At 44.4% G+C, this 27,162-nt stretch overlaps 1 protein-coding gene across 1 annotated transcript in view; it reads left to right on the plus strand.

Annotated features, from left to right (window-relative positions):
• Nucleotides 1-27,162, plus strand: part of ABCA4 (ATP binding cassette subfamily A member 4) — a 112,791-nt gene that overhangs the window by 47,238 nt on the left and 38,391 nt on the right. Inside the window, exons 13-24 of the mRNA XM_084637791.1 lie at nucleotides 2,762-2,967; nucleotides 4,629-4,805; nucleotides 7,298-7,520; nucleotides 9,339-9,560; nucleotides 12,379-12,583; nucleotides 14,621-14,719; nucleotides 18,845-19,069; nucleotides 22,100-22,277; nucleotides 23,155-23,286; nucleotides 24,073-24,212; nucleotides 25,093-25,230; nucleotides 26,291-26,484. Coding sequence (XP_084493917.1) covers nucleotides 2,762-2,967; nucleotides 4,629-4,805; nucleotides 7,298-7,520; nucleotides 9,339-9,560; nucleotides 12,379-12,583; nucleotides 14,621-14,719; nucleotides 18,845-19,069; nucleotides 22,100-22,277; nucleotides 23,155-23,286; nucleotides 24,073-24,212; nucleotides 25,093-25,230; nucleotides 26,291-26,484 — 2,139 coding nt within the window. The remainder of the gene's footprint in view (nucleotides 1-2,761; nucleotides 2,968-4,628; nucleotides 4,806-7,297; nucleotides 7,521-9,338; nucleotides 9,561-12,378; nucleotides 12,584-14,620; nucleotides 14,720-18,844; nucleotides 19,070-22,099; nucleotides 22,278-23,154; nucleotides 23,287-24,072; nucleotides 24,213-25,092; nucleotides 25,231-26,290; nucleotides 26,485-27,162) is intronic.

Here is a 27,162-nt window from a genome sequence, read left to right on the forward strand (position 1 = left end):
TGATATGACCGTGAAAAAAGCTAATGCGGTCTTGGGATGCATCAGGCGAGGTATTTCCAGTACAGATAAGGAAGTGTTAGTACCGTTATACAAGGCACTGGTGAGACCTCATCTGGAATACTGTGTGCAGTTCTGGTCTCCCCTGTTTAAGAAGGATGAATTCAAACCGGAACAGGTACAGAGAAGGGCTACTAGGACGATCCGAGGAATGGAAAACCTGCCTTATGAAAGGAGACTCAAGGAGCTTGGCTTGTTTATCCTAACCAAAAGACAGCTGAGGGGAGATATGATTGCTTTCTATAAATATATCAGAGGGATAAATACCAGGGAGGGAGAGGAATTATTTAAGCTCAGTACCAGTGTGGACACAAGAACAAATGCTTTTTGATCATCTCATTCTGTCACTTGATTTAATCTAAGCTTTTCCTAAATATTTTGCTGCTGTTTAGAGCCATGAGATATCCTGGGTTGCTTTACTGAGAAGCCTCTAGTATATCTTGATATCTGCAGTGTCACAAACGTCTGAAGTTATGGTTATCTGATGATCAAATAATTTCTGGGGGGGAATTAAAATAATGGAATTATTTTGAATAGAGTGGAAAGTGTTCTGACTGGGGGACTCTGGGTTGGTTAGTGGGATTTGGAGACTTTCATCCTTGGGCCTGATCAACCCCTCCTATGGGATAGGGTGCACAGGTGTAGCAGATCATGGAGATTCTTGTGGCAGAGTATTCTCTCAACTGTTCTGGGAATGGTGTTTGTGTTTCCATTGAATAGGTTGTAGGACCGGATCTCAAACAGCACAGATCTCCATATTGACCAAACTGGCAGGTTTGTGGTATTGTCTCAGATAGAAGCAGGCAGTGAATGGGGATGTCTCAGTTTAATACCCTTGTGCTGGAGGCCGTGTGTTCTCAGTTGCAGCTGAGGAAAAGGCAGTAATAATGCTCTGATGTGCCCCCCCCCAAAAAAATAATTATTAGCTTCCCATTGAAGTGACACACTCAGATTATCAATGACTGTTGTAGGAACTCCTCATGGGTTCCCGGAGGGCTTTTTCACATTTGTCCAGAGGGTCACAGTTTGTCATTGTTCCATGCCATGAGGTAATGCTTCAAGTCCTGCTGTCGCTAGGCTAGTGCTATCAGCAGGCTAGGAGGGACATATGAGCGGCACCTGTTGGCTGACACATGCATTTTATTCGGCGATCTCTTCACTTCAAGGACTATATTTTCAAAGGGGCTTCAACCCAAGTCCCAAAATTGTGCCCAAAGGCTAGATTGTGCAGATGTATAAAGAAGGTCGGGAAGGCCATGTAAGGAATCCTCCCACTCTGTGCCCCCATGTGGGGGCCAGAAGAACTGCAATCCCTGCACTCTTGAGTACAGAGTCCCTACTAATACTGCTATGGAGGGTAAGTTATGCCAAAAAGGAGGAGATGGAGCCACGGCCCTGTTCCCCACCGTAATCCAGGTCTGCAGAATGGAGCATACATGCACTCTCCAAAGGGGCAGATCAGAAGCCAAGCTCTCCCTGATCACCAGGGGGCTCTGAGAATCACTGTATCCTCAGGTGCCTCCTGGTACTTGCCCTGGGGTATGGCTGCTTCACACTACCCCAGCTGAGGGCATACTGTCACAATCTGCCCCTTCATTTTTAGTGTGCATAAAATATCTGGACTTGCACATGCAAACCAGCATATTTGGTTTTTGTTTGACGTCTCCTCACAATTTGTACAAATTCAGGGTTTTTCATGCAAAAAAAAATTGTGAGCACAATTGTTTTAAACTCTTATTTGAAAAATTCACTCATGTACTCACAGTACTTGCAAATATGCTCCATGAAAATCAAAGATGGACAAACCTTGCTGCTACTGTCAACAAAAGCAGCCTGACTCAACAGCCCATGCCAGTTATATTAGCCATTGGCTTTTTGCAGGAGAACTACCATGGCAGAAATACAGCTTTTCAGAAACTCAGTGTGTGGCTACTAAGACACCCAAAACACTAAAGAGAATAACAATTCTAGTTCCTCTATCCCTCTAAACTGATACCAGCTCCTCATCAGTGTTTATCTAATGGTTTGCTGTGATTTCCCCACAAATATTTTTCTAGTGTTTGCTCCATTTTAAAGCAACTATTTAACTTTGATTTGCTATGATCTTACCATCAGATATGAGCTTTTGTTTTCACTAGATACTGTAGTCCTGCAAAGGGCTAAGGTAGTGAATAATATCCCCCCCCCCCCCCACCGTTTTTAGCTGGTACTTTTGTTTGCCCTCCTGGTGGATGTGATCCTTATTTTCCAGGCATTAGGTTCAGAATATTCCCTCTGTCTGTGTTTGTTTATAGAGATGAGGGTTGCTTGCAGCTTTAGTGTTCTCTTCTCTTTATCTTGCTGGGAAGACACTTGCTTTTATGAGCTGTCTCCAAAAATGTGTTTCATGATTACTTCAGTCAGTTCCTCCCTCTTCGGTTTATTGAATTAGTTGTAAGGTGGTTGCTGCATTTTTTCAGTTGTCTTTAACTATTGTGTGTATTGAATTTGCCATAAGAATTGGACCAAGTGAGGAGTCTTCAGGGAGGAAAAATCAGTTTTGAGCACAATTTCAATACAAGTATTAAAGCTGAAAAGTGACATCTACCGCCAAAGTTAACTAACCTACTTTCCTGCCCCATTGCGAACCAGTGTTGTGTGTTTTCAGTGTATAACCCCTGCCACTGTAGTCCCATAAGGCTGTCACCTTTGTGATTATCTGCAGTGCTTGACCCTGGATAAATTTGAAGGTCTTGCTGATGAAACCCAATTGACTCATCAAGCTCTTAATATGTTGGAGGAAAACAAATTCTGGGCTGGAGTAGTCTTCCCTGACATACACTCCGAGGCCAGCAAGCTGCCACCACATGTGAACTACAAGATCCGGATGGATATAGATGCAGTGGAGAAAACAAATAAAATCAAAGACAGGTGATGATTTCTGCTTTCCTCAGCTGCGCCTGCCATTGAACCAGTAACACAAAACATGGGAACCCTCTCCAACATTCTGGGAGCCAGAGGGTGGGTCAGAGTCTGCATTCAAATACAAATGGGAGAGCTGATTGAATTCAGTGGTGTTTCACATGCGTAATGCAAAGCAGAAGTCATATCCAGACCCTAGTGCTTGGCACTGAGCAACTGCGTCAGGGGCTGGGAGAGTGGGGGGAAGGGTAGAAGGGAGGACTCTGATGGCTGGAGTAGCCTGCACAGGGTCTTTAGGGGACCTCCGCATGTGGGGAGTGGACAGGGAGTTCTACTTATCTGCCCCCTGCATGTTGCCAAACTTGACATGCACATCCAGTCTTCTCCCCCTATGCAGCAGAATATGTTGCTGCCGCTGCTGTACAAGGGTCCTCTGCCACCTTGGATTTTCTTCTTAAAGTATTAGCACACATGTTTTCTGAGACTACTTCTATATGGGCTGGGAGTTTCTAAGCAGTGTTCCCAGCGTGTATGATTTTATGGCAAGTCACATGATATTTGCAGTTTTCCTAAAGCTACCAATGTTGGAATCCCATATTTACCTGAGAGTTTCAGCTTTCAGTTTAAATAACAGCAAGCTTCTAGACATCATGACTGCAGAGAAGAACTTGAAAACATGATCTCTAAATGCTCCAATGCCACTTGGCAAGCCAATTTCAGGAGCATTTGGGGCCTGACGCATGATTTTTGAGCACTTGTGGTTGAAAATACTATAATGGTTAAAGAAAGGGCTATTCACATTAGAGGTGTGTAACAGCTACTGAAAACTGTGACTTCTGGTGTCGCAAGGGGAAACGGTTTGAAGGTTCTCCCTCCCCGCGCCCCCCAGCAGAAATTTTTGACAAACAAAAAAAAAGTTTGCTTTCATTGGATTTTTCCACAGAAATTTTTGAGTTTTCACTGCAAGATTTCAGCTGAAAACCAAAAGACTTCAGCTGAAATATTTTGTCAAAAAAAAAGCAAAATGTTTCTGCAGAAAGCAGATATGTTTTGTGAAAGACGTAATTTAGTTGGAAATCCAATTTTCCACTCAAAAAACAGCATAGATGGACAGTTTTTGACCAGGCCTGGTCACAAGCTTAAATTCCAGACAAATGAAATAGTCATCTGATTTGGATCTTTAGGATAGAAGCTGAAAGGTCAGACAAACATAGTGGAGCAAATCCATTCAAAGCTTTCAACATCCAGAAAAAAACTTTTAAAATAAAAAGCTGAGATTTTACAGAGGCTACTGGGAGCTGAGAGTGAGTCCATCTAGATGAAGCCATAATACTTTTAAAACAAAACAAAACAAAATCCATAAATACCAGAAACATTTTGAACAAATTTGGCACATTGCAATATATAATCGCTGTTTTATTTTGAACCCCCTTTATGCATTTTTGGCCAAAATTACTGTTTTACATAACAGTATATAGAACTTCAAAAACAAAACAATAGCTAATTTTTCTGACTCATGAACGTCTGACCCCTTCTCAAGTAGCGGAGCCTGACAGCCGTAACTTGGAAGGAACAGCACTGGGTGAAGCCGCCGGGAAGTTCTCTGCTAAGTGTTCTCTTTTAAAGTGCCTGCCTGCCTCAGTGATTTCCATGTGTTTTTTTCTTCTCAGGTACTGGGATCCTGGTCCAAGAGCTGACCCAGTGGATGATTTACGTTATATCTGGGGAGGGTTTGCGTATCTGCAAGACATGATTGAGCATGGGATTATAAAGACCCAGACTAACGCTGAAGTGCCATCAGGAATCTACCTGCAGCAAATGCCCTATCCCTGCTTTGTAGACGATATGTGAGTAAGAGCAGCTAGTGATTCTATTTCTGATAACTAATCGGGGGGCTGGATGATGCAGTGGATTTTCAGGAGGCTTGACTACTTTTGCCTTTGATCTTGTTTAAAAGCCAGAAAGAAATCCCAGGACTATGGCATTCGTGAAATACCCCAAGGAGCCAGGGATGTGCTTCCCTGGTTAACACAGATAAGGAAATTGGAGAAGCAGAAAAAGTCCAGTACTTTGGAACTTTAAAAAAGGAGACTGAAGAGTCTGATTCTGCTCCCACTGAAATCAGCAAGAAAACCCCATTGACTTTAATAGCAGCAGGAGAATGCCTCGAAACTCGAGGCACATAAAAAGTTGCACAGTTCATAGCTGAGTCTGTGAGATCTGGAGGGGGAAAAGAAGATTTCAATTAAAAAGAAATGAACTTTTTTGATGATTAAAATGGGCCCACGTAGAGAGCATTTCCCCATAACACTGTGGCTCTGAATCAGGCACAGTCCTACGTCCAGGAATCCCAAGGCATGAATAGTGCTGCTGTCTCCCTTACTAACACCGCAGCTAATTGCAGATTGCAAGGGGGTATATCATTTGTGTTATCATTCCCCACTTCTCAATACCTGTTCTTCTGACAGAAAGGTGCTAATGGGCCCTGGGTTTTTTTGTTTTTTTTTTCACCAAGAGAGATTATTGCAGCTGCAGAAACCCAAACCAGGCAAAGGTTGGTGAGGGCTGGTATACATTGACAAGCTACATTGGCATTCCTACGTCTTGCAAGGTTATGACAAATCCCCCCCCCGAGAGATGTTGTTAGGTTGACCCTTGTGTGGACAGCGCTAAGGTGACAGAAGAATTCTTCCATTGGCCTAGCTGCCCCCTCTTGGGGAGGTGAGTTACCTACGGTGGCAGAAGAACCCCTTCTGTTACTGTAGGGAGTGTCTACACTGAAGCACTACTGCAGTGCAGCTAAAGCTCTGTAGCTGGGCTGCTGTAGCGGTTTACGTGTAGACATAGCCTGAGGCCTACAACAGTCACATATGGCTGAGGGTTGACCACAGAAAACCACAGAGAGAGACTGTGTTTAGTTGTGGCCCCTTCAAAGAACTTAGTTAAATAAAATGGCTAGATGCTTTTGGAAGAGGTATGCTGCTTTTGGGTTGACACTGGGACCCTGCTTGCCAATCCGGGGACCAGAGCTCCCACAAGAGGCAAAAGCAAGAGGCCCTGCCCAGCCTGCCTCCACAAAGCATTTTCTTTTGGTTCAGCAGTCCAGGTTGCTCTCTGGAAGTTTTTGGCGGGAAAGTGATGTTTCCCTGCCTGTTTTGCTGACTGGCACTGCCCTGCTAACACACTAGAGGGCCCGCTAGTACTCAGATCAGTCTGACTACTCCTGAAGAATGTCTCTTCCTTTGATTTTTACAGTCCCATGCTTCTACCCCATACAGAAAGAAGTGGGGGTGGGGGGTGGACGTCCTCTGACTTTTTGGTCAGTTTCATTCAAATGTCACCATTACAAAAGCGGTGCAAAATGAGAGTCCAATATCTCCCATAATGCTACTCTCGCCTCACAACACATGTAAAGAGATGCCAGCAGGAAACGTGTTTTATCGTAGCTCATGGTCATCCTAAATGTGTTCTCCATGGCTACTTTTTACTGCTCATATCTGTTGTAGGGATTGGGGACAAAACTATGGCAGCCATGCATAAAAGGTTCCAGGTTGTGACCTAAAATTGATCCAGTGTTAATAGAGAGAGGGAGCGCTCCAGCTGTCTGACACAGTAGTGCAGATTTTGTTAGCTAACGGCTAGCACTGACCATCTGTGACAGGCTCAAGACCTTCCATGAATGATGTTTTGCATACAGCATAGCAACATAGCATCTGGCTGCTTTTAATAGTTAATATTGATTGATTTATTTGCTACTTAAACTTGGGGAAACATTTCAAAGATATAACACATGGGAGACATGCATCCGATGAAGTGAGCTGTAGCTCATGAAAGCTCATGCTCAAATAAATTGGTTAGTCTCTAAGGTGCCACAAGTACTCCTTTTCTTTTTACATGGGAGACTGATTTCTTACCATTAACATCTGTCTCAAAACGTTCTTTGCAAGTTATAATAATTACAACATGGCATAGTGTTCAGAAAGTGAGGTGTGGAGTGAGATCTATACCCTGCCACAGACTCAGTGGCCTTGGTCAAGTCTCATAACTGCTGTGTGCCTTGGTTTCCCCATGTGTAAAATGTCAATAACACCTAGCCCCTGGGGATGGGGCTGCAAAGTTTAATTCATTGTTTGTAAAGTTCTTTGAGAGCGGTTACTACAGTCTTAGACTGGCATTTTCAGAGAAGCCTAACCTTAGGTTCCTTTGAAATGCTCAGCCGTAATAAAGTCAAAGAATTCTTTATACCTCTTTTTCCTTTTCCCTTTCTTTCTTCCTTTTCATCCCAATCCTTGCCTGCTTTGCCTGCATTTCACTCACTCCTCTCTCCCTGCATGGGTAGCTTCATGATCACCCTGAACCGCTCCTTCCCTATCTTCATGGTGCTGGCTTGGATCTATTCAGTCTCCATGACAGTGAAGAGCATTGTGCTGGAGAAGGAAATGAGACTGAAAGAAGCCATGAAGAACCGGGGAGTTACTAATGGGGTTATCTGGTACACCTGGTTCCTAGACAGTTTCATCATGATGTCTGTGAGTGTGTCTCTCCTAACAGCACTAATTACGGTAAGGATTAACTTGGGAGTGACTTTAGAAAGCCCCAAACCTGCAGTTCATGTTTGCACTGTTAATATTAGCTGTCCATCAAGAAACAATAACTATACATAAGGAGACCAGAACCACTGGTGGTCTACTCTGATTTTAGCACGTAGAATGATCATTCTTGTAAGCAGTCCTCCAGGCTGCATCAGCACTTGGCAGAGACAGAGCGAGATAAATTCACTAATGAGACTTATTGTAAGACTGTCTGCACGAGGATGCGTCAGGCCTGATTACACTGACAGGTCATGTTCCATTTGTTGCATTTCCAGTATACAGGGCAAGTCTTTCAATAAGTATCACTGCTTCAAACGTAGAAGATCTCAATCTGAGGAATTCTTATCTTTTCATTCACTGTCTGAGTCATTTATCATAGGCTGTGCTTGCCTGCTTTGAAACTAAGACACTATCACAAATGGGGGAGAGAGGCACCAGGGACTGACTCAAGCCTAATGTATCCCTCACTCCCTGGCAAGAACTCTCCTGGCTCCTTAGTCTCAGAATTGCTGCTTTTTCAAAGTGGCTTATGTTAGAATTGGACCCAATTTCCAAAGCCACCCAACCCTTTTCTAGATGATAGACTAACTGTTCTTTAACTGAGCTAGAGTGATTGGTTCCTTAATGGGTGCTGCTCTGGCAGGGAAGAGTTACCTGACATTTTCCCCACTGCACTGAATTGTTACAAATACGGAGTCAGAATTCAGTCTGCTCTCTCTAATCAATCCTGTCCTCATAAGCTCTCCCAGTGTATTTGCACTCTTAGGGCTTGTCTACACACACAGGGTACTGGTATAGTTAAAGTGGTACAAGCTTCTTAGGGTGGAGGTTGTTATACCACTATAAATGTATTTATACCAAAATAATTGTTCCACTACCCATGGGGGACCCGGACTAGCTATCCCAGTACCACTGCATCCACGCATGGAGCTGCACCAGTATAACTCTGTTGGTAAAAATATCACACCTTTAACTGGCCTAGTTATACTGGTACAAAAATTGTGTGGAGATCAGCTCTTAAGGAACAAAGCAGCCCTTCTCCCTCTAGGAGTAAGCTGACAGTCAGCTGAGACCACACTCTTCAGTAAGAGGGGACATTAAAGATTCAAAAGCATTAAGGAAGAAAGGTCAACACAAGTTCATCCAGTGGGTTACTTTCTACACAAAGGATTCTGGGAGATCTTAGTCATCCTCTTCAGCCCTCACAGGCTCTGGGAATGTGAATGTAATTCAAGTGCAGAATATAGTGCTTTATAATCTGCCTACAAGCTTTTATTTTTAAATGTGTGTCAGCCAACTTTCCCCATAACCTCTCTCCGGTGTGGGGTCCCGGGGAGAAGAATGGGAATTTGTTCTGATAGTTCAGACAATTTTATTTTAACAGAATTGGTTTCCATGCAGACATGTCTCACTTGGATTTGTAGGGTTGTAATGTCTGCAGGGAACTTTCCTTCAATGCAGAGGGAGAACATCAGATTTTTGTCTGTAACAAAGACAACAGAGAGCCATCAAATAGAACTCTGAGCTGGAAAACCAGTGAGACTGGCAACAATGCCAGGTACCTCAGAGCCAGCGAGCAGGGATGAAATTAGACCACTGACTTACTTTAGCTGTGATTTTTTTTTAATTGTAAAAATGCCTGGAGAGAGAGGTTAAATAGATTAGGTAGAGTGGGTAGTTTAAATCGATTAACCATTATAACTCTGGTACCAAGGGTAGTTCTGAGCCCTGCTGCTAGCTTGTGAGACAGCAGTGTACCTAAACTCATTTGGTTTCCTTTGGTTACAGTGTGGCAAGGTGCTTCACTACAGCAATCCTCTCATCCTCCTCCTGTTTCTGCTGACGTTCACCACAGCCACCATAATGCAGTGTTTCTTGCTCAGTACCTTCTTCTCCAAAGCTAACTTGGCAGCCGCCTGCAGCGGAGTCCTCTACTTCACCCTCTACCTGCCCCACGTCGTCTGCTTTGCGTGGCAGGACCGCATGACTATTAACCTGAAGATTATGGCAGTAAGGCGCCTTTTGCCTCCCTCTTTGAAAATCTATGACCTCAGGCTCTCTCTGGCTGTATAATTCCTTTGTCTTGACTTTCTTGTGCCCCTGTCTCTGTCTCTCTAGTCAGCGTGCGAGTAACTGAGAGTACAGGACCTGGTAAAGAGGAAGAGACCTGAGCCACCGTCCTCCCTCCTTATGATGGTTTTGCACTGGGGAAACTCAACTGACTTCAGTGGAGTTACTCCTGACTCAGAGGGACACTATCAAGTAATTTAGGCTGAGAAGTTAGATATCTAGGGGAATAAGCCTCTGACAAACCGTAGTCACTAGAATGGTTTACATGGCTTTTTTTAAAAAGTTCAGTAAAACTAGTCTTTTTGATGTAGACATGCCCCTGCAGTGTTTGCAACCTGTACCTCGCTGCAGTGTGCTGTAGCAGGAGAGCCAGCAAGTGCAACCAGCTAGAAACAAATAGGTGCAAAATGTAAGTAAACAGAGGAAGTGGTGAAGATGCAAATTATCATTTTAAAATGATTTTAGATTTAAATGTGCCAACTGTATTTTAACACAAGTGCGACAGAGCTATTGTAACGTGATTTTTAACTGACTTTTAAATTCACTGAAAGCTGTTTTCATTCAAACATTTGTATTCCTGTGAGCATTTGCCAACCTTTAAAAAGTGCGTGTGTTTATATAAATAAAATTTGGGGCTCAAATTGACTTGAAAATGTCCCCTTTAAACTAGATATGGGCCAAATCCAGAACCTCAAAGGCAAACTCCTTTGATTTGCAGAATACATTGTGGTCCCATCTGTATTACAATTGTTGGCATAGTGGTTTGACTGGTACTCTAACTCTGCTGTAGATCAGGCTCTCTAACTGCACAGGACAGAGAATAGGGGTGGGCAAACTACAGCCTGGGGGCCACATCCGGCCCTTCAGATGTTTTGATCTGGTTCTCAAGCTCCCGCCAGGGAGCGGGGTCCGGGGTTTGCCCCGCTCCGGTGCTCCAAGTGGGGGCTTGCCCCACGGCTCCCGAAAGCAGCAGCATGTCCCCCCGTGGCTCCTATGCGTAGGGGCAGCCAGGGGGCTCCGCATGCTGCCCCCGCCCCAAGCACCACCCCCGCAGTTCCCATTTGCCAGGAGCCATGGCCAATGGGAGCTGCAGGAGCGGTGCCTGCGGACTGGGCAGTGCGCCGAGCTGCCTGGCTGGGCCTCCGCATAGGAGCTGGAGGGGGGACATGCCACTACTTCTAAGAGCTGCTTGAGGTAAGCGCCGCGGAGCCTGCACCACTGACCCCCTCCCATGCTCCAACCCCTGCCCCAGCCCTGATCCCCCTCCATCCCTTCAAGCCCATTGGTCCCAGCCTGGAGCACCCTTCTGCACCCCCAGCCTCTCATCCCCAGCCCCACCCCAGAGACCATACCCCCAGCTGGAGCCCTCAACTCCCCCCCCGCCACCCCTCCCAGCACTCCAACCCCCTGCCCCAGCCTGGAGTCCCCGCCCGCACCCCCAGCCAGAGCCCTCACCCCCTCCCGCACCCCAGCCCCCAATTTCGTGAGCGTTCATGGCCCGCCATACAATTTCCATACCCAGATGTGGCCCTTGGGCCAAATAGTTTTCCCACCCCTGGGATAGAGCATTTCAGGTTCTGTAGATGAAGGCAATAAAACTGGATCAAGGACCTGATCCTGTGAGAAGCTCAATGCCCTTAACTCTGGAGTATTAACAGGATTTTAGGGTGCTGAAGTCGATGGAATTACACTGGTGTAAAAGAAGGGAATCGGGCCCTTGCTGATGGAAACCAGGATGGGAAGCACTGGCAAAACAAGAGTTTCCCTGTGTTTTGTGTTGTGTTTGGGTTTATGTTGCTTGTTTAGAGCTTCACAGACTGAAATAGAGCTGGTTGGATTGGTGTGTGTGCGTGTGAGATTTTCCCATGGAAAATGTCAACGTTTTGTAAAAAATCAAAAACTGGGAAAATTTCACCTAAAAACTGAAAATTTTGTTTCACAGATCCAATCACAGTGGCGCAGGCCTCCATTCTGTATGGGCTGTGCCAGGCTACATCTGCTGTGATGCAGCATAGTGTCCCCTCTCGCTGAGCTGTTGCAGTGCATCATGGAAAATGGTGGCCAGAGATTATGCTGGTTTGGTTGAACAAGAACTGTGTAAATCAACTGGAAACCCCAAAAGGGCGGGGGTTGTGGTTTTGCTGAGGCTGGGTCTTCTGTGAATTTTCCCTTCTGCTGCACAAACACTGTCACTCCATGCACACCGTAGAATTCCTTTGCCTGGGTATTTCTTGTGCCCTCATGTATCTCTCTTGTCAATGTGAGAGTACAGTACACCTGGTAAAGAAGAGGAGACCTGAGCCACCATCCTACATTTTATTTCATACAAATATTTCATTCTGCTGAGGCTGACAAGACACTTTTTGAATGAGCTCAAACTGCCAAAGTCATCTCCATTAGTCTCCATATGGAGAGATAACAAATGAGTTACACCCTCATGTGAGCAGATGCTGCTCCACTGAAGTCAATTGGAGCTGAACCTGTTTACGCCAGGGTTAAATTTGGATCATTGTGTCTAAGTCCTTCATAGAGCTGCCACCAGTCCTGAGATTAAAGGTGTCCCAGTGTTCTTTTCCGAATACTTGACTTTCCAGTCCTACTGTACCTTAGATTGTGTTTAAAATAAAACCCTTTCCTTCTGCTAATCTTGATCATTCGTGTGCACAACCAAGTTTCATACTTCAACTCAAAAAGTATTTTTTTTATTGATGTGGGCTTTCCCCTTGCCTGAATCCCTATTATTTCACCTTTATTCCAGAGCTTGCTTTCTCCAGTGGCTTTTGGATTTGGTACAGAATACTTGTCACGCTATGAAGAGCAAGGTGTTGGGCTACAGTGGAACAATATCAGGACTAGTCCTCTGGAGGGAGATGAATACAGTTTTTTCTTCTCCATTGAGATGATGCTTTTTGATGCTTTGCTCTATGGAATGCTCACATGGTACCTTGAAAATGTTTTTCCAGGTATGTCAATCTCCCATTCATATGTGGTAGTGGTTGTAAATAACACTGTCCTAAATTAATCTCTAACTATTAGGGAGTAGAATAGGACTTTAATGGGGGGAGGGGAAGATTACCCCACATCTGCCTGTCTTCTTGCATTTTCCTCTGATGTAGCTGGTGCTGGTCCCTGTCCGACACAGAATATCGGATCAGATGAACCACAAGTCTAATCTAGTCTGGAACCATTTTTGTTTTTTTGCATTTCCTTTTTCTCACTTTTTCCTTTCCATAATGTGTTTTTCCATTTTGCAAGTGAAAAGGGTGGGGAGAAAGGAAAACAGATTTTTGTGGTGTTTTTGGTCAAAAAAGGGAACATTTAATAAAACAATCTCTTTGCAAAATTTTTATGCTTGTAAAATGCCATTTTTCATCAAAATTCTTTTTCATTTGAAAAATTTTGACGTGCTGTAGTGAAAATGTTTAAGCCCTGACAATGCACTTTGAAGCACAAAATACAAACTACAAGCGCCTGACTCACTACTGTGCTGTGGCTCCTTTATGTTAGCTGTTTCTTCTGGTGTGGTTATAATTCCTGTGGAGCATGAGACAAACGGTTCTTCTCACTGATGGTGAGAACATTCCCTAAGGATGGTTTTTTAAGGCTTTTATAGAGAATCCTGGGTGTGATGTTAGCAACATGGTACAAATTAAGAAGTGAGTGTTTCATGGGCAAGAGCATTTCCTTGTAGCTTAAAAAAAGTTGTTTAGCCTCATGTTAAACATGACTGAAATACTACATTAAAAGCTGTAGAAGCAATGGGGTTGCCTTTGAATGGATTTGCTGCTCTAGCACACATACCATAGCTCCACTGCCTGTTGTTGAAGCAGGTGGCAATGGTTAGCCAAACTTCAGAGTGTGGAGGGTTATTCTATTAGGAGGAGAAATTGATCATGTGGTCCTGTTTAATTACAAAGAACATACAGTCCTATATCTGGTTTCAGAGTAACAGCCCTGTTAGTCTGTATTCGCAAAAAGAACAGGAGGACTTGTGGCCCCTTAGAGACTAACCAATTTATTTGAGCATAAGCTTTCGTGAGCTACAGCTCACTTCATCGGATGCATATTGTATGTATATGATTAAGTGGAAATCATATACATACAATCATTGCAAAGTTCTTGTATCAGGTTTGAAGCAGTGACGGAATAAACTGCTTGTTTGCAAAAAGTTTCTCTGGAAATTACCCAAACAGCTAGGGGAGTCATCCAGTCCTTGTTTAGAGCTTTCCTTGTTAGAAAGCCAATCCAGAGAAATGAAGTGTAAATGAGCAGGCATTCTAGTAACTATCACACAGAAATAGACTACACAGCAGTGTTTATTGCAAATCTTACTGCTGATTTTGAGTAAGTGGCAGAAGACACTATGTAGGCAGGCTCACAAAGAATAAGACTTTAAACATAGAGGACCAGATTCTTAGCGGGTGTAAATTGCCATCACACCACATTTTTTAGTTGTTTTTCCTGGAAAGCTGCATGTTGAAATTTTGGCCTGAGCTGCCTCTTAATTTCATTTTGATGCCTGTTGTGCATTCAGGCCCAGTGCGATCTTTGTAAACATGATGAGCTTTTCACCCATTCAGTCTCTAGAATTTTGAAGGGGACTTCAAAAAGAAATCATTGCTTGGGGTCAGGAGCCTACCTGCTGGAATTGGACATTTCTTGGCAGCTAGTGCCTGGTCTTAAGGGTTCAAACTAGCCCAAGGCAGGGGGTAGCTGAATTCCTTAATTAAACCAGATTATGCTTTAGAAAACTAAAGTTAGCTCCGATCACACATAATGTGTTTATTTCCCCTCCCTTTCCCAAAATATTTGGAAACTGGGGTTATTCTGTTGGAAGCATAGTGGGTAGCTGTGCTTTGTTAGATCTTCTAATATGTTGGAACAGGATTGCTAATGAAACTCCAAGTATTGATATTTACATTATGAAAGTTGCATACCTGAGTTCCAGCCCATAGAAGAATGTGGACTCTCTGTATGGACTGGGTCTGTTTGTGTTTTAGGGGAGTATGGGATACCACGGCCTTGGTATTTCCCTCTGCAGGAGTCTTACTGGTTTGGGTCTGGCTACCCAAAAGCTGAGAAAACAGCAACTGCCGATGGTGAGTTATTTGAAAACTCTGGTGCTCGGAAATAACTTCAAAACCCACTGATCCGTTTAGAGGTGAATACATTGTACATTCATTATGTGAGTCACTGAAAAGATTAGAGACAGACGTACAGTGGGAATCTTAGCAGGTGGCTTTGAACTCTGAGTGGCCCACTATTATTAGAGAGTTATTAGAGGATGAGTCATTGTTCCATCGGAGGGCTTTTAAAGCATGCATAATTTAGCTGGGAACATCAGAGCCACATCTCTCTAATTCATGCATATGAGGATATTTGATGAGCTGTTATTACCCAACCTAGAATATTGGTGACTTGAGTCACAATGGATATGATACTGTTTTTAATTACACTATGTTTACACTGGGGTTACACCTCTCACTCTGGACCTGAGTCTCTCCCATTTACTTTGTCATCAGTGTAACTATTAACTTCAAAGGAGCTACTCCTGATTTACACTAGAGTGAGATCAGAATTGTGCCCCTTTTGTGTGTATGTGCACACATGTATGTATATATAGCCTATTTTGAGAATGCCTATCTAAGCACTCCTAATTGATGCTAGTGAATTAAGAACGGCATCTGGCTCATTGTATTTTCATAGAAATACAGTAGAGCCTCAGAGTTATGAATACCAGAGTTATGAACTGACCAGTGAACCACACACCTCATTTGGAACTGGAAGTGCGCAATCAGGCAGAAGAGACCCCCCCCAAAAAAAAATCACAAATACTGTACAGTACAATTCTGTGTTAAATGTAAACTACTAAAAAAATAAAGGGAAAGTTTAAAAAAAGATTTGACAAGGTAAGGAAACTGCTTCTGTGCTTATTTCATTAAAATGAAAATGGTTAAAAGCAGCATTTTTCATCTGCATAGTAAAGTTTCAAAGCTGTATTAAGCCAATGTTCAGTTGTAAACTTTTGAAAGAACAACCATAACCTTTTGTTCAGAGTTACGAATATTTCAGAGTTACGAACAACCTCCATTCCCAAGATGTTCGTAACTCTGAGGTTCTACTGTAACGGGCAGAGAGATGAAGGAATCATTCTTTGCCTGTTTTTGCATGGTCATTCTACTCATCACAATATGACCCCTCGTCAGCTCTGATGGACTGTTTGCAAGGGGTCTGGGCACAAGAAGTTGCTTCTAGACCAGAAGGGTCTAATCTCCTCTGCAAACATTCTGAAATTCCCCTCCCAGTCTGCCCACATGTTGGGGTTGAGAGGAAAGAAACAGCAACATTGATCTCCTTAAAGGGGATTTATATTGTGGTATGTTCTGAACTGAATAAACAGCTTTCCCACTGTGAGGGGAATTCAGAATTACAGAGGTTGGCCTGGATATTTTTTTTAACAATTTCTGAATTTTATTTTTAGTACAAATTTAGATCCTAGGTGGATACAGTCTCATCATGGGCATAAACTCCATCAATTTTCAGAAGGGCAGTGTGCTCCCTCTGGTTTTGGAGGCCATGCTTATAGCCAGCAAAAATGGCTTTGGACCACAGTCTCCCAGACATGGTGTCTTCCTGAAGTCCTGCTCCCAGCAGGCCCCTGCGCCTTCGACCCAAGATGCTAGAGTCCATTCTCTGTCTCTGCTTCGTTGCACCCATCAGCCAAAGAGGCACTGGGTGCAGGGGAGCGAACTACATTGTATATAGGTGTGGAGGGAGATTTTCAAAGGCACAAATAGGAGGTGGGCCATGCATTTCCCTTTGGCTCTTTTGAAAACTCCACACTTATAGCATAGAGTCACTTAGAGGGTTTTAGCATTTAGCACATACCTTTGGGATGCCCCTCAATACTAATAGAAAAATATTTTTACTTTCAGAGTGTTCGTAATGCCCCATAAGTGCTGTATTTTCTGCCAGGTGTGCCTAGGAGAGGGGTAGACAGGGAGCCTTTAAACTCTAAAGTCTTCTGGTATAGGTTTCTTTATAGCACTTTTCAAATTGTTCAAGTGAAGTGTTACTGCCTAAATGAAATCTGAGCATTTGCCCCAAGCAGCAGTTCATTTTCCAGGATCAAAATTATTTTGAAAAAATTGACACGTCATAATTATGGATGATGAATTACATGTAGTAATCTGGAGAACCTAGTGCTGCTCTTGGCTAGAGGGAAAGGATATTATCTCAGGTAACCTTAGGACAGGCCCCTACTGGATCACAAGAATTCAGTCTGTCATAACTCACCCCCTCCTCTTTTCTAGAGAAGGTAAAACTGAAAAGATCTTAGATCTCTGAGGAATCGCTCCATGGGAAGCACATAATAGTTCATCTATTTGAAGGACTAGGGTCCTTTAGTTCTTCAGCTTATTAAATTAGCTTCTCCCACAGCCCTGCCACATCTGGGTCACAAGGGCAACAATTATAATGAACAATTATATCTTTCTTCCTTTAGAGAAGCTGTCATGCACTAGGAAAAACATGGGGTGGGGGGGAGGAAAATGCCAGGAAATCCAAGAGCAAATAAGGCTATGTCTACACTTAGAGCTAGGGGTGTGATTTCTAGCTTGAGCAGACATACTCACACTAGTGCTTATTGAGCTAGCATACTAAAAATAGTAGTGTCACTGGAGTAACACGGTCAGTGGTGAGCAGCAGCATGGTCGAGCTGCCCAAAATATGCACCCACAGGGTCTGGGTAGCGTTGTGCTCAGAGCAGCTAAGTCGCTACTGCAGCTACACTATTTTTTGCTCACTAGCTTGATGAGAGCTGGTGTGAATATGTCTATTTGAGCTAAGAATCACACCTCTAGCTCCAAGTGTAGACATAGCCAGAGGCCTGGTTTACAATAGGAAATAAGGAAAAATCCACACTGCTGAGTGATGCAGTTAAACCGACCTAACCCCAGTGTAGACAGCGCCAGTGGGAGAATTCTCCCATCAACCTAGCTTCCACTTCTCAGGGACATGACCTACCTACACCAACAGTAGAAGCCCACCCATGGTGTGGTAGCATCTTCAATGAAGTGCTGCAGTGTTTTAAGTGTAGACAAGCCCTAAAATGCTAAATCAACCTGATACATTTTAAAACTAAGTAGTTGTACCCGTGTATTCCTATGGCAATTAAGTTGCTTAGGGTATGTCTCTACTGCAGCCAGGAGCGTGCCTCCCAGTATGGGCAGACAGGCCTGAGATAGCTGCGCTCAGGCCAGCACCCTAAAAATAGCAGTGTGGACATTGCAGCATGGCAGCAGTCTGGGCTAGCCATCTGAGCTCAGACCCAATGGGTCAGGCGGGCTTGTACTCGGTGGCTAGCCCAAGCCACCACCCATGCCACAACGTCCACACTGCTATTTTCAGTGTGCAGAGTTAGCACAAGACTGTTTACCTGGGCTGGGAGGTGCGCCTCCAGCTACTGTGAAACCTGCTTATGGGGTCTAATTGTGTACCACTCAACTCCGTTAGAGTTTTTCCATTGCCTTTAATCGGAACAGGATTGGGCAAGACTAAACTCTGATATAATGAAAATTTAGGTATAGACTGATAGTTCCAGATCATTTCAATGTATTGCAAAACAGTGAACCTCTCCTTCTAGCTACGTTGTGGGGGGGGGGGGAACCCATCCTAGGACACACTGTTCTTGCTTCCCTTGTCCCCCCTCCACATAAATTCATGTAGCTGCTTTCCTTCCTAGAGATATGATCGAAGCACATGATTGGGAACTGCATGCTAACTCTTTCACTCTGCCCTTGGTTACATCACTTAACCTCCGGATCCCCACCTGCAAAATAGGGATCTAACAGGGAGGGGTTTCTGAAGAATATAGTCTGCAGTTACCAACACAGTCAGTGCATATCAGACCTTATGCTTTAGGACATAAACCAGCCCACTAAGCACCTGGGATTAGGAAGAAACTTCCGCCATGGAATTGAAAAGATGTCAGTCTTGCCTCTGTAGTACCTGGTCTTGAGTACTTGGAAGAGAGGATATTAGGCTAGGTGGATCATTAGTCTGATAGGTCAGAGTGCAATTGCTATGTTCCTAATGTCACTGAAAGTCTTTGATGATGAATAATGCTAAGAGCTAAGTACTGTTGTAATTTATTACTATCTCACTTCTCCCAATACATCTCCAGAGATGATGGTAATCTTTAAATTAACTTTTGGTTAATGTAGAAAAAAGTCCCAGGAAAGAAGGCAGTCCAGCCTGGAAGGCCCCAGGAGAGGAAAAGACTGCAATCATGAGGGAGGAAGCAGATGAGCCTGAAAAGGTGGAAGAACAGAGTGACAACCAGAGGGAGAAGGATGGTAAAGAATCCAAATGTAAACACAAAAGAAAAAAAGAGCGCGCCAAGCAGGGGAAGCCTAAGGCAGAGGCAAAGGACAAAGATGAAATGACTAGTAAGGAGAGAGAGAGAGAGCAACCTGAGTAACCATGACACTTTGTGAGAAACGTTTTAATCCCCAGGTACTTTGCAGAAGACCAGAATTGTGTACATGTGAGAAACAAGAGAAGCACTCCATGTTGGAGCATAGACCTGAGCCCTTATTTCTGAGAAAGCACAGAGCTGCCCACAAACCAGCAGTGATGGGTTGTATAGCCTATCCTGTGCTGGTTAGCTCCGATCTGCCACCAAGTCAGTGCTGTCCCAGGAGAGCGGGCAATGGTACTGCTGCTGGCAGCCCTCCACTGGGGTGCAGCTTTAATTTCTGCCAGGGACTCCACAGGTGCTCTGCCTCAAGAACTTTCTCAGGAGATGTGTTGAAACACCCAGCCACTGCACTGTTGCTCCTTGTGGTCCACAGCCACTTATCCTTTGGGCTGCTATGGCTACCTCTGGAGGAGAGTGTTCTACCATAAAGGCTCTACAGCTGGGTCTCTTCCAGTGGAAACCCATACTGTCTGTTCTTACAGCATGTTAGTACCCTTGCTAAGTGACACCTGAGGGACACACATGCTGGCTTGCTCGGGTTAAATTGTGGCCATGACTTTAATACCAAGACTTGAGAGAGATGAGCTAAGATAAAGGCAAAAAATTCTCCCAAAACCCATCCTGCAGCAGGCCCTGTGTATGTAGGGGAATGGCTGGTTCCAAAGGGATATATGTGAATTGTTCTGTCTCTACGGTGTGATGCTGACATTAGCTCCCATCTAAACATTCCTGAATAAGACCTGGTTGGTATTCAAGGGCCAGTGCCGCCTTCTGTGGGGAGACAGATGAGCTTTCTGCATGTGGTCCCCAGAGGAATCCATGGCAGCAAGCTGGTGATTGCACAGCAGATTCCACCACCACAGACAGCTAAGGGCTCAGCTCTCAGACTCTCTTGAAAAGCTAGAGGTAAAACTGGGGTCATGAGAGCTCATCCTCATGTAGGTATTGATGACCTGCATTCAGAGTGAATGGAAACAGGACAGTGCTTCAAAAGGAACAAGCCGGGCAAGGGGCAAAGGTCATTTTAGCAAATCTGCTTCTAGTACCTCTTTATCTTTGCTTTGCTCTGCTCATCAGCTCCCAAGTTCCAGCAGCTCTGAAACTGCAGTAACAGGGGCTTTGCCTGTCACTAAAGGGAACAGCCTGCATTCCCCATTTTTGGCATGAGGTCTCCAGCCAGCTACATAGTAACTGGTGTGTGTGAACAGTACACAATAAAACAATCGCAAAGTTCAATTCAAAGTTCTACTTACCAGTAGGAGGGGCAGGGGCACTCTCAGTGGGATTCAGAGCTGGCATGAGTGGGTATAACTGGAGTTGGACAGTGGTGCAAAGGATAGATGAACTAGCAATAAGCCAATCCAGTTCAAGACAGCAGGGCACAGTCTAATGACTGGCATGAGATAAATCTGCCTTAGCTGGTGAACTTCAGGCAGTTTGCACTAAGCCCTCATCTACATTCCCAACAAACAACACAATGTTATCAACATCCACCTGTAGAGTCAGGAGAATGACCAGTCCTTAGCCCCACGGGAAAGCCAGCAGAGCAGAGGCGTCAGGATGGCCACAAAAAAGGTGCAGAGTTTGGGGATAGACCCTCAGAACACATGCATTAGCCTGAGTCCAGGAGTTTTACAGGCAAACGAGAAATGAACTCATGTCAAATGTAAGACTTGTGGTGGGAACTTGACCAATGTTCCCTGCAGATCAAGAAGAGTCAGGCTGCTGGAATCTGTGTGTGCGTGCTCCTGTCTTAGCATTCAAACACGCACCAGGTACTCCAGGGTGTTTGGACTCAATCCAGTGAAGTACTGAGAGCCCTCGACTCCCTCGTGGTGCAAGACCCAAAGAAATGGTCTGCTGTGTCTTGTATTACAAAGCTGCACAGTCCAGTCCTGTGATTGTAGCTGCTCTGCAGTGCCCAATAGACCCACCCTGCCACTTGGTGCTCCTCTGCTAGCTTTGTTTAGAATGGTAGACCCATGGGAGTTGCTGATGGAGACGGGGCTCACCAACAGGATTGGCCACACCCAGGCAGCCTGGACTGCACCTCAGTACAGCCCTTCTGGGGGTTGAAAAGTGAAGTAAATCACAATTGCAGAATAACCCTCCCTGCAAATCCTTAAATGCGTTATGTAAATAGAAGTGCACAGGGTCTGTAGCATAAATATTCTCAACTCCTATCATTTGTCTTCATGTTTAATTTCCTTCAGATGGTCTTTGCTTTGCCTAGAACTTCATGGTGAAGTTTAAAATTATGCTTTTGTGATCCCTAGAGGAAATTCACCCCTGTGCAGAGCTCATCTTAAGTGGTACCTAGATCTTGGGCTGGCCCTCTGCCCAGTGTGAATTTCACCCCACTAGGATTAAAAGGAAGCTTTATTAAAGGTTCACGAGGTACCTACATATCACAACCAGCATAGATCCAGATTGGGGTGTGGGAGTTTTTAAAGCGTCAGTGGATAAATTGTAACCAATACTTGCAATCCCCCATAACACAAGTCCGACCCCAGATGTACAGTACCTTCCCTCTTAACTTGTGTAAATTTGATTTTAAACATTAACTTTAATAAAAAAATTTTAACAGCCTAGAAAAATAAAAGAAAAGGGACATCTGGGCTGATGACTTGACTGGCTTAGCTGGAAATATAGCTCCATCTCCAGGCTGGTTTAATCTCCCAGCACACAGACAGACAATGAAACCTAAACAATGTCTTTCTGTCACATATGAACAAACACTAAACACAGTCACCTTCATCTGCCTGAGTGAGTTGTGTCTCCACAAATCCTCTCATTTACCCAGGTAAATAAGGAATAACTCTATGGATGTCAATAAATCTACCCCAGTTCAAAACTGGTATGAGGGGACAACTGGGACCTGGGACTTTGTGCTGTAGTTTACACTGTGATTGTGCTGCTGTAAGCAATGATGTGCTGAGAGCTGTGGCCAGAGTGTGGCTCTAACTCCCTTTTCATTCTTGATTTCTTGCCTTTCAAGTAAACACCTTTTTTGAACCTGAGCCTCCAGACCTGATCCCGGGTGTGTGTGCGCAGAACCTGGTGAAGATTTTTGCAGGCAGGCCCAAGCCAGCAGTGGATGGCATGAATGTTACTTTCTATGAGGGCCAAATCACAGCCTTCCTCGGCCACAATGGAGCTGGAAAGACAACCACCATGTAAGTGTTAGAAGAAGCTCTGGCTGTGTAAATCCAGGGCATTGCCCTGCTGCTCTGACCCTGAGTTCTGTAGAGCAGCAGGCTGATCTTTCCATTCTCCTAGCTTCTCTCTTTCCTAGCTACCACCTCTGCAACTAGCACGTAAGGACAGGTTGTCCCCATGTAGGGACATGCTGACTATAGAAAAGGGAGAGCATGAAATACACGACAATCCAATTTAAAACGGCCCTAAAAAGCCTGGGGTTACATGTGTTTTCTGTTTGTACCCAGCAGGTAATACCAAATCCACACATTAGTGATCTACCATACAGTCTCCAACTCCTTTCAGTCTACAGCAAAGCAGAGTGCAGGTCAGGAGGGCAGGGTAGCCCTTGTATAACCCACGGGCAGCACTGTTACATGACTGCATTCAAGGCTTCGAACCATTATTCTGGATCTCTGCCACAGGGAGACTCATTCTAGGTCATGTGTAGTCAGGGCTGGGGAAACTTGCCTGGAGAACTGGTTTGAAAAGTACAAGTTCAGGTTAACTTGACTTAAACACCGTTTGGCCAGCCAACAAGGACCAGATCAAACTCTTGTGCAAACCAAGTTTGGAGTCAGTTTTCTAGCCTAGGAGAGGACCATATAGACAATTGATACCAAACCCAGAACCACACACTAGCAGAGTTACTGTACGCATTCCCAGGGTCTCACTTGTGTATTTTATTAGGACTAGATTTAGATGTGTCCATGCTTCCCAGTGGGATTGTGTTTCAGCAACCACCGGAATAAGAAGTCGTCATGTGCCACCTAGTGGCCCATGAAAGAAGTGTCTCTGCATATGTGAAACCTAAGGACTGTCCATTTGCTTTTTTTTCTTGTGTTGTTTGACCAGATCAATCCTAACAGGCTTGTTCCCACCCACATCTGGAACTGTCCTGGTTGGTGGCAAGGACATCCAGATGCATATGGACTCAATTCGGCAGAGTTTAGGCATGTGTCCTCAGTACAACATCTTGTTTAATCAGTAAGTGCCATCTGATGCCATACTCAAGAACTGAGCCCCTTCCACCCTGTCTGGATGTTTGGGATGTCCCCGAAGCCCATGTTGTTTCTCTGTGCTCTTCTGGAAGTACATGTAACTCAGACAGAATCCTCCTTCCTTCTTCTCCTGTCAGTATTTCTGAAGGACAGATACTATTTTACCCTTTCTACAATCCCCAAGAGGAGACACATGGGGGGTGGAGGACATGCAGGTCATGTGCCCCCATCTCCCCCCAGATTTGTTGCTTGGTTTGTACTGATAATGCTCACATGGACTGAGCACGCTCAGTAACACTGCTGAAGCTGGCTGCCCACATTTTATTCCCCCCTCTCTCCCCACTATTGGCAGGCATGGGTCATCTGGGAATCCCCTACTTGCACTGGCTGGGCCCAAAGTTATTACTCAGGGGAAATAAGTGTTCCTGACATGGGTACTGCATTGTGGTAGGGCTTGGGAGGGACTTAACATGAGAATCAAAGCACACAATAATCCAGGGCCCAGTTCCTCAAAATCCTGGCAGTAGGCTGTGCTGATGGTTGGGGGTGCCATTTTGGAAAGACGGTAGGTGGATAGGCAGAGAAGCAGCAAGTGCAAGGAAGGTCAGGGTGATCCTGAGGAGTTGCAGGCCAGCCAATGTTGGCGCATGTAAGGGACAAACCGGTTCCTCTCCTCAAAGGGGGTAATGCTATAATGAACTGACTGATGTTGGACCATGCAACCTGGTTCTTCATTTAAACTGTCTCCATGTCTTCCTGTCTGATTTCTCAGCCTCACTGTAGCAGAGCACATCTTGTTTTATGCCCAGCTGAAAGGGAGGTCTCGAGAGGAAGCTGTGTTGGAGATGGAGATGATGCTGGAAGATATAGGTCTCCCCCATAAAAGAAATGAAGAGGCTCAAAACTTGTCAGGTGCCCAAGGATTTGTTCTCAAAATCTTCTGCACCGTTTTTGTTCTATTACCATTTTAGTTCCATGGGGACAAATTCTGCCAATGATTCACACTAAGTAGTCCCTTACCTCTTGAGTAGTGAATTGGAGCCCCATGAATTTCAATGGGCTTGCTCAAGCAGTGTGGGTGGCAGAATTTGTCCATAAGGCATCAGCTGTGAGTGTACCTGTGATGTATAAAACTTACTTTAATGATGCTGAATAAAAATATATATTTAAATACAAAAATATGTGTTCTCTTAACAACATAACGCAACCCCCACCACTATTCTGTGGTAATAGTCCAAAATGCAACACCTTCCCATACTGCTGCTTCAGTGTCCTGGGTGAATACCCTAGAATAATGTAATATTTTTATAAGGGCTGTTCATGTCATTTAAAAGGTAAAACTGTATGTAGTACAGTGTCAAGGAGGGGCAGCATGTGGGTGTAGTGATGGATACACCTATAAATGTCCAGAGTTGCAGGTTGGGTTAGATAAGTACTCAGGAGTTCTTATACTTCACTGATCTCTAGGTTCTGCAAATGTGGGCCGACAATATCATGAAAACAAACTTTCTTAGACCATCTCTAGAACTTCCTGCTTTGGCTCCAAGCTAGAACCAGAAAATGCAGACACTGCATGAAAATGAAAAGTAATGAAAAAATTAAGCTAAATTTTTGGAACTACAGCAAAAATGTGTGTATTTGTTCAAGTTCTGGGCCAAGGTTCAGGAGTGAGAGTGGTTCTTATTTTACCTGGTCTCTCTCCAGCAGACACAATCAGCCATCTATCATCACATGCTGCAATGTGTGCTGCTCTTCCTTCTCACTCCCACAGTTGTGTCCTTGCACTCTTTAGGTGGCATGCAGAGAAAGCTATCTGTTGCCATTGCCTTTGTTGGTGAAGCAAAGGTGGTCGTCTTGGATGAGCCCACCTCTGGAGTAGATCCATATTCCAGGAGGTCTATCTGGGATCTTCTACTGAAGTATCGCTCAGGTAACACGCTCCAGAGACGAAAACTTTTTAAGCCCTTTCACAAATAAGCATGTCTGTTGCATAAGCTTTTTTTAAAGTAAAGGGTATGAACATGCACAAACAGGTTACACGAGTGGTAAATTCACATAAGCCACTTGTCTCATGACCTGGGGGTTTACGGTGGAGGTCAGAAAAGCTAGAGATATGATATAGCAACTTAATGTTACAAGGAGAGAGCAGACTAAACTGTGCTCAGAGGGCCCAGTTCTGCTAATCTAACTCACACAGAGTAGAGTCATACTAGGCAAATGATCTAATTTATTTCAGTGGGACTCCTTAACAGTGTGAGGCACGACTCAGTGAGAGTAAGTGAGACAGAGCTGGGCCCAGAGCCGAACAGGTTTGGAAAAGTTTAGGTATCCTGCTGCTTGCGCTTACAACTGCTACAGTAAGGAAGAGCTTCAGCTTCTTTCTGAACCTATCAAATGCCTCACTCCCGTTTTAAAAAAAAAAATGAAGCTGTTCATTTCTGAGGATGAGTGCTGGAGAGATTTCTCATCAATGGGCCCAATTCTGTCACTCTTATTCATTGTGAGTAGTACTTTACTCTGTGACTAGCTCCATTCAGTGTGAGCTTCTTCCCACCCTGGGTTAGCCAGCCCCTAGTTCCTTGTCAGCTTCTCCTTTTATGGATGCTCAAGCTAATATGTGTTAAACTATCGAGACATGTTCAGTTATGTAACATATGTTCTGCAAAGTCATCCTGGGATGCAGCTGGCGGTGCTGTTATGAGTGTCGCATGCTCATGGGCCTCACTGGGAGTTTGCCTGCTCATGTGGGAGCATCTGTCACTTCTGCAGCTCTTTGTTTTTAATTTGCGCACTTGCCATCTTGCCTGCATCGCCACTATTTGCCATGAATAAGGCCCAACCCTATAGGATCAACTCGTGATGAAATCTTTGGCTCTTATTCCTGGGAATGTCTTTCAGAAGTTCTATATTAATCCCTGTAATCCACATACAGCCCTGATTGTACTGAAGGAACAGTACCTTGCAGAGCATCTCTGTATTCCTTCTCCTAGGCAGAACCATCATCCTCTCTACGCATCACATGGATGAGGCAGACATCCTTGGAGACCGGGTGGCCATCATTTCCCAAGGAAAATTGTTCTGCTCAGGCTCTCCTGTCTTCCTAAAGACCTGCTTTGGATCTGGCTTCTATCTCACCTTGGTTCGCAAGATGAAAAACACCCAAGGGGGAGGAGAATGGGGTTCAGTAAGTTCTCTTCTCCCTCGTTGCACAAGCAGTCTTCAAATATTCATTCACTGCAACAGATCAGAACCTGAGTAGCTGCTGTTTGTTGCTGTGGACAAAGGTGACTGTACAGTAAATGGTGTATCCTAGGGAATAAGGCAATGAAAACATGAAATTAGAGGACTATTTAGGGATTTAAATATTCACCTCTTAACAGAGCTTTTCCAGTTTTATGAATGTATATGCCTTAGGGCAGAGGGCTTTTCAAAGGCACAAATGGCAATTGGGCAGCCAGTTCTGGAGGCTGATGCCTATATGAAAATCTCTCCCCGCCCCACTTACATTGAACATCTCCCTGTGGAGTCTCACTTGTCCAAGCATGAGTCCTTCTGCAATACACTAGATGTGATCATGTCTCCCTAGAGCAGGTAACTCAGGAACTATGGCAGCCTGCCACTTAGTCCTGGCAAAAGCAGTTCTCCAGCAACTCAGATAAGAGGGATCTGGATTGTTGTTGATCCTGTAGGTCCCAGTTTGTAAACCCCACTACATCATAGTGTCTGTATGTATGGCCATTGTTCATTCAACTTCCCCAATGCACGTAATTTAGAATTCCATGTGGTTACCACATGCATGGTGGTGTGATGCAATGCTTGTGTGAAATTTAATTTTTGTATGTCTTTTATGCTAGTCCTCAGA

Source organism: Lepidochelys olivacea, assembly GCF_965140295.1.
Source record: "Lepidochelys olivacea isolate rLepOli2 genome assembly, chromosome: 8".
Taxonomy (NCBI): domain Eukaryota; kingdom Metazoa; phylum Chordata; order Testudines; family Cheloniidae; genus Lepidochelys; species Lepidochelys olivacea.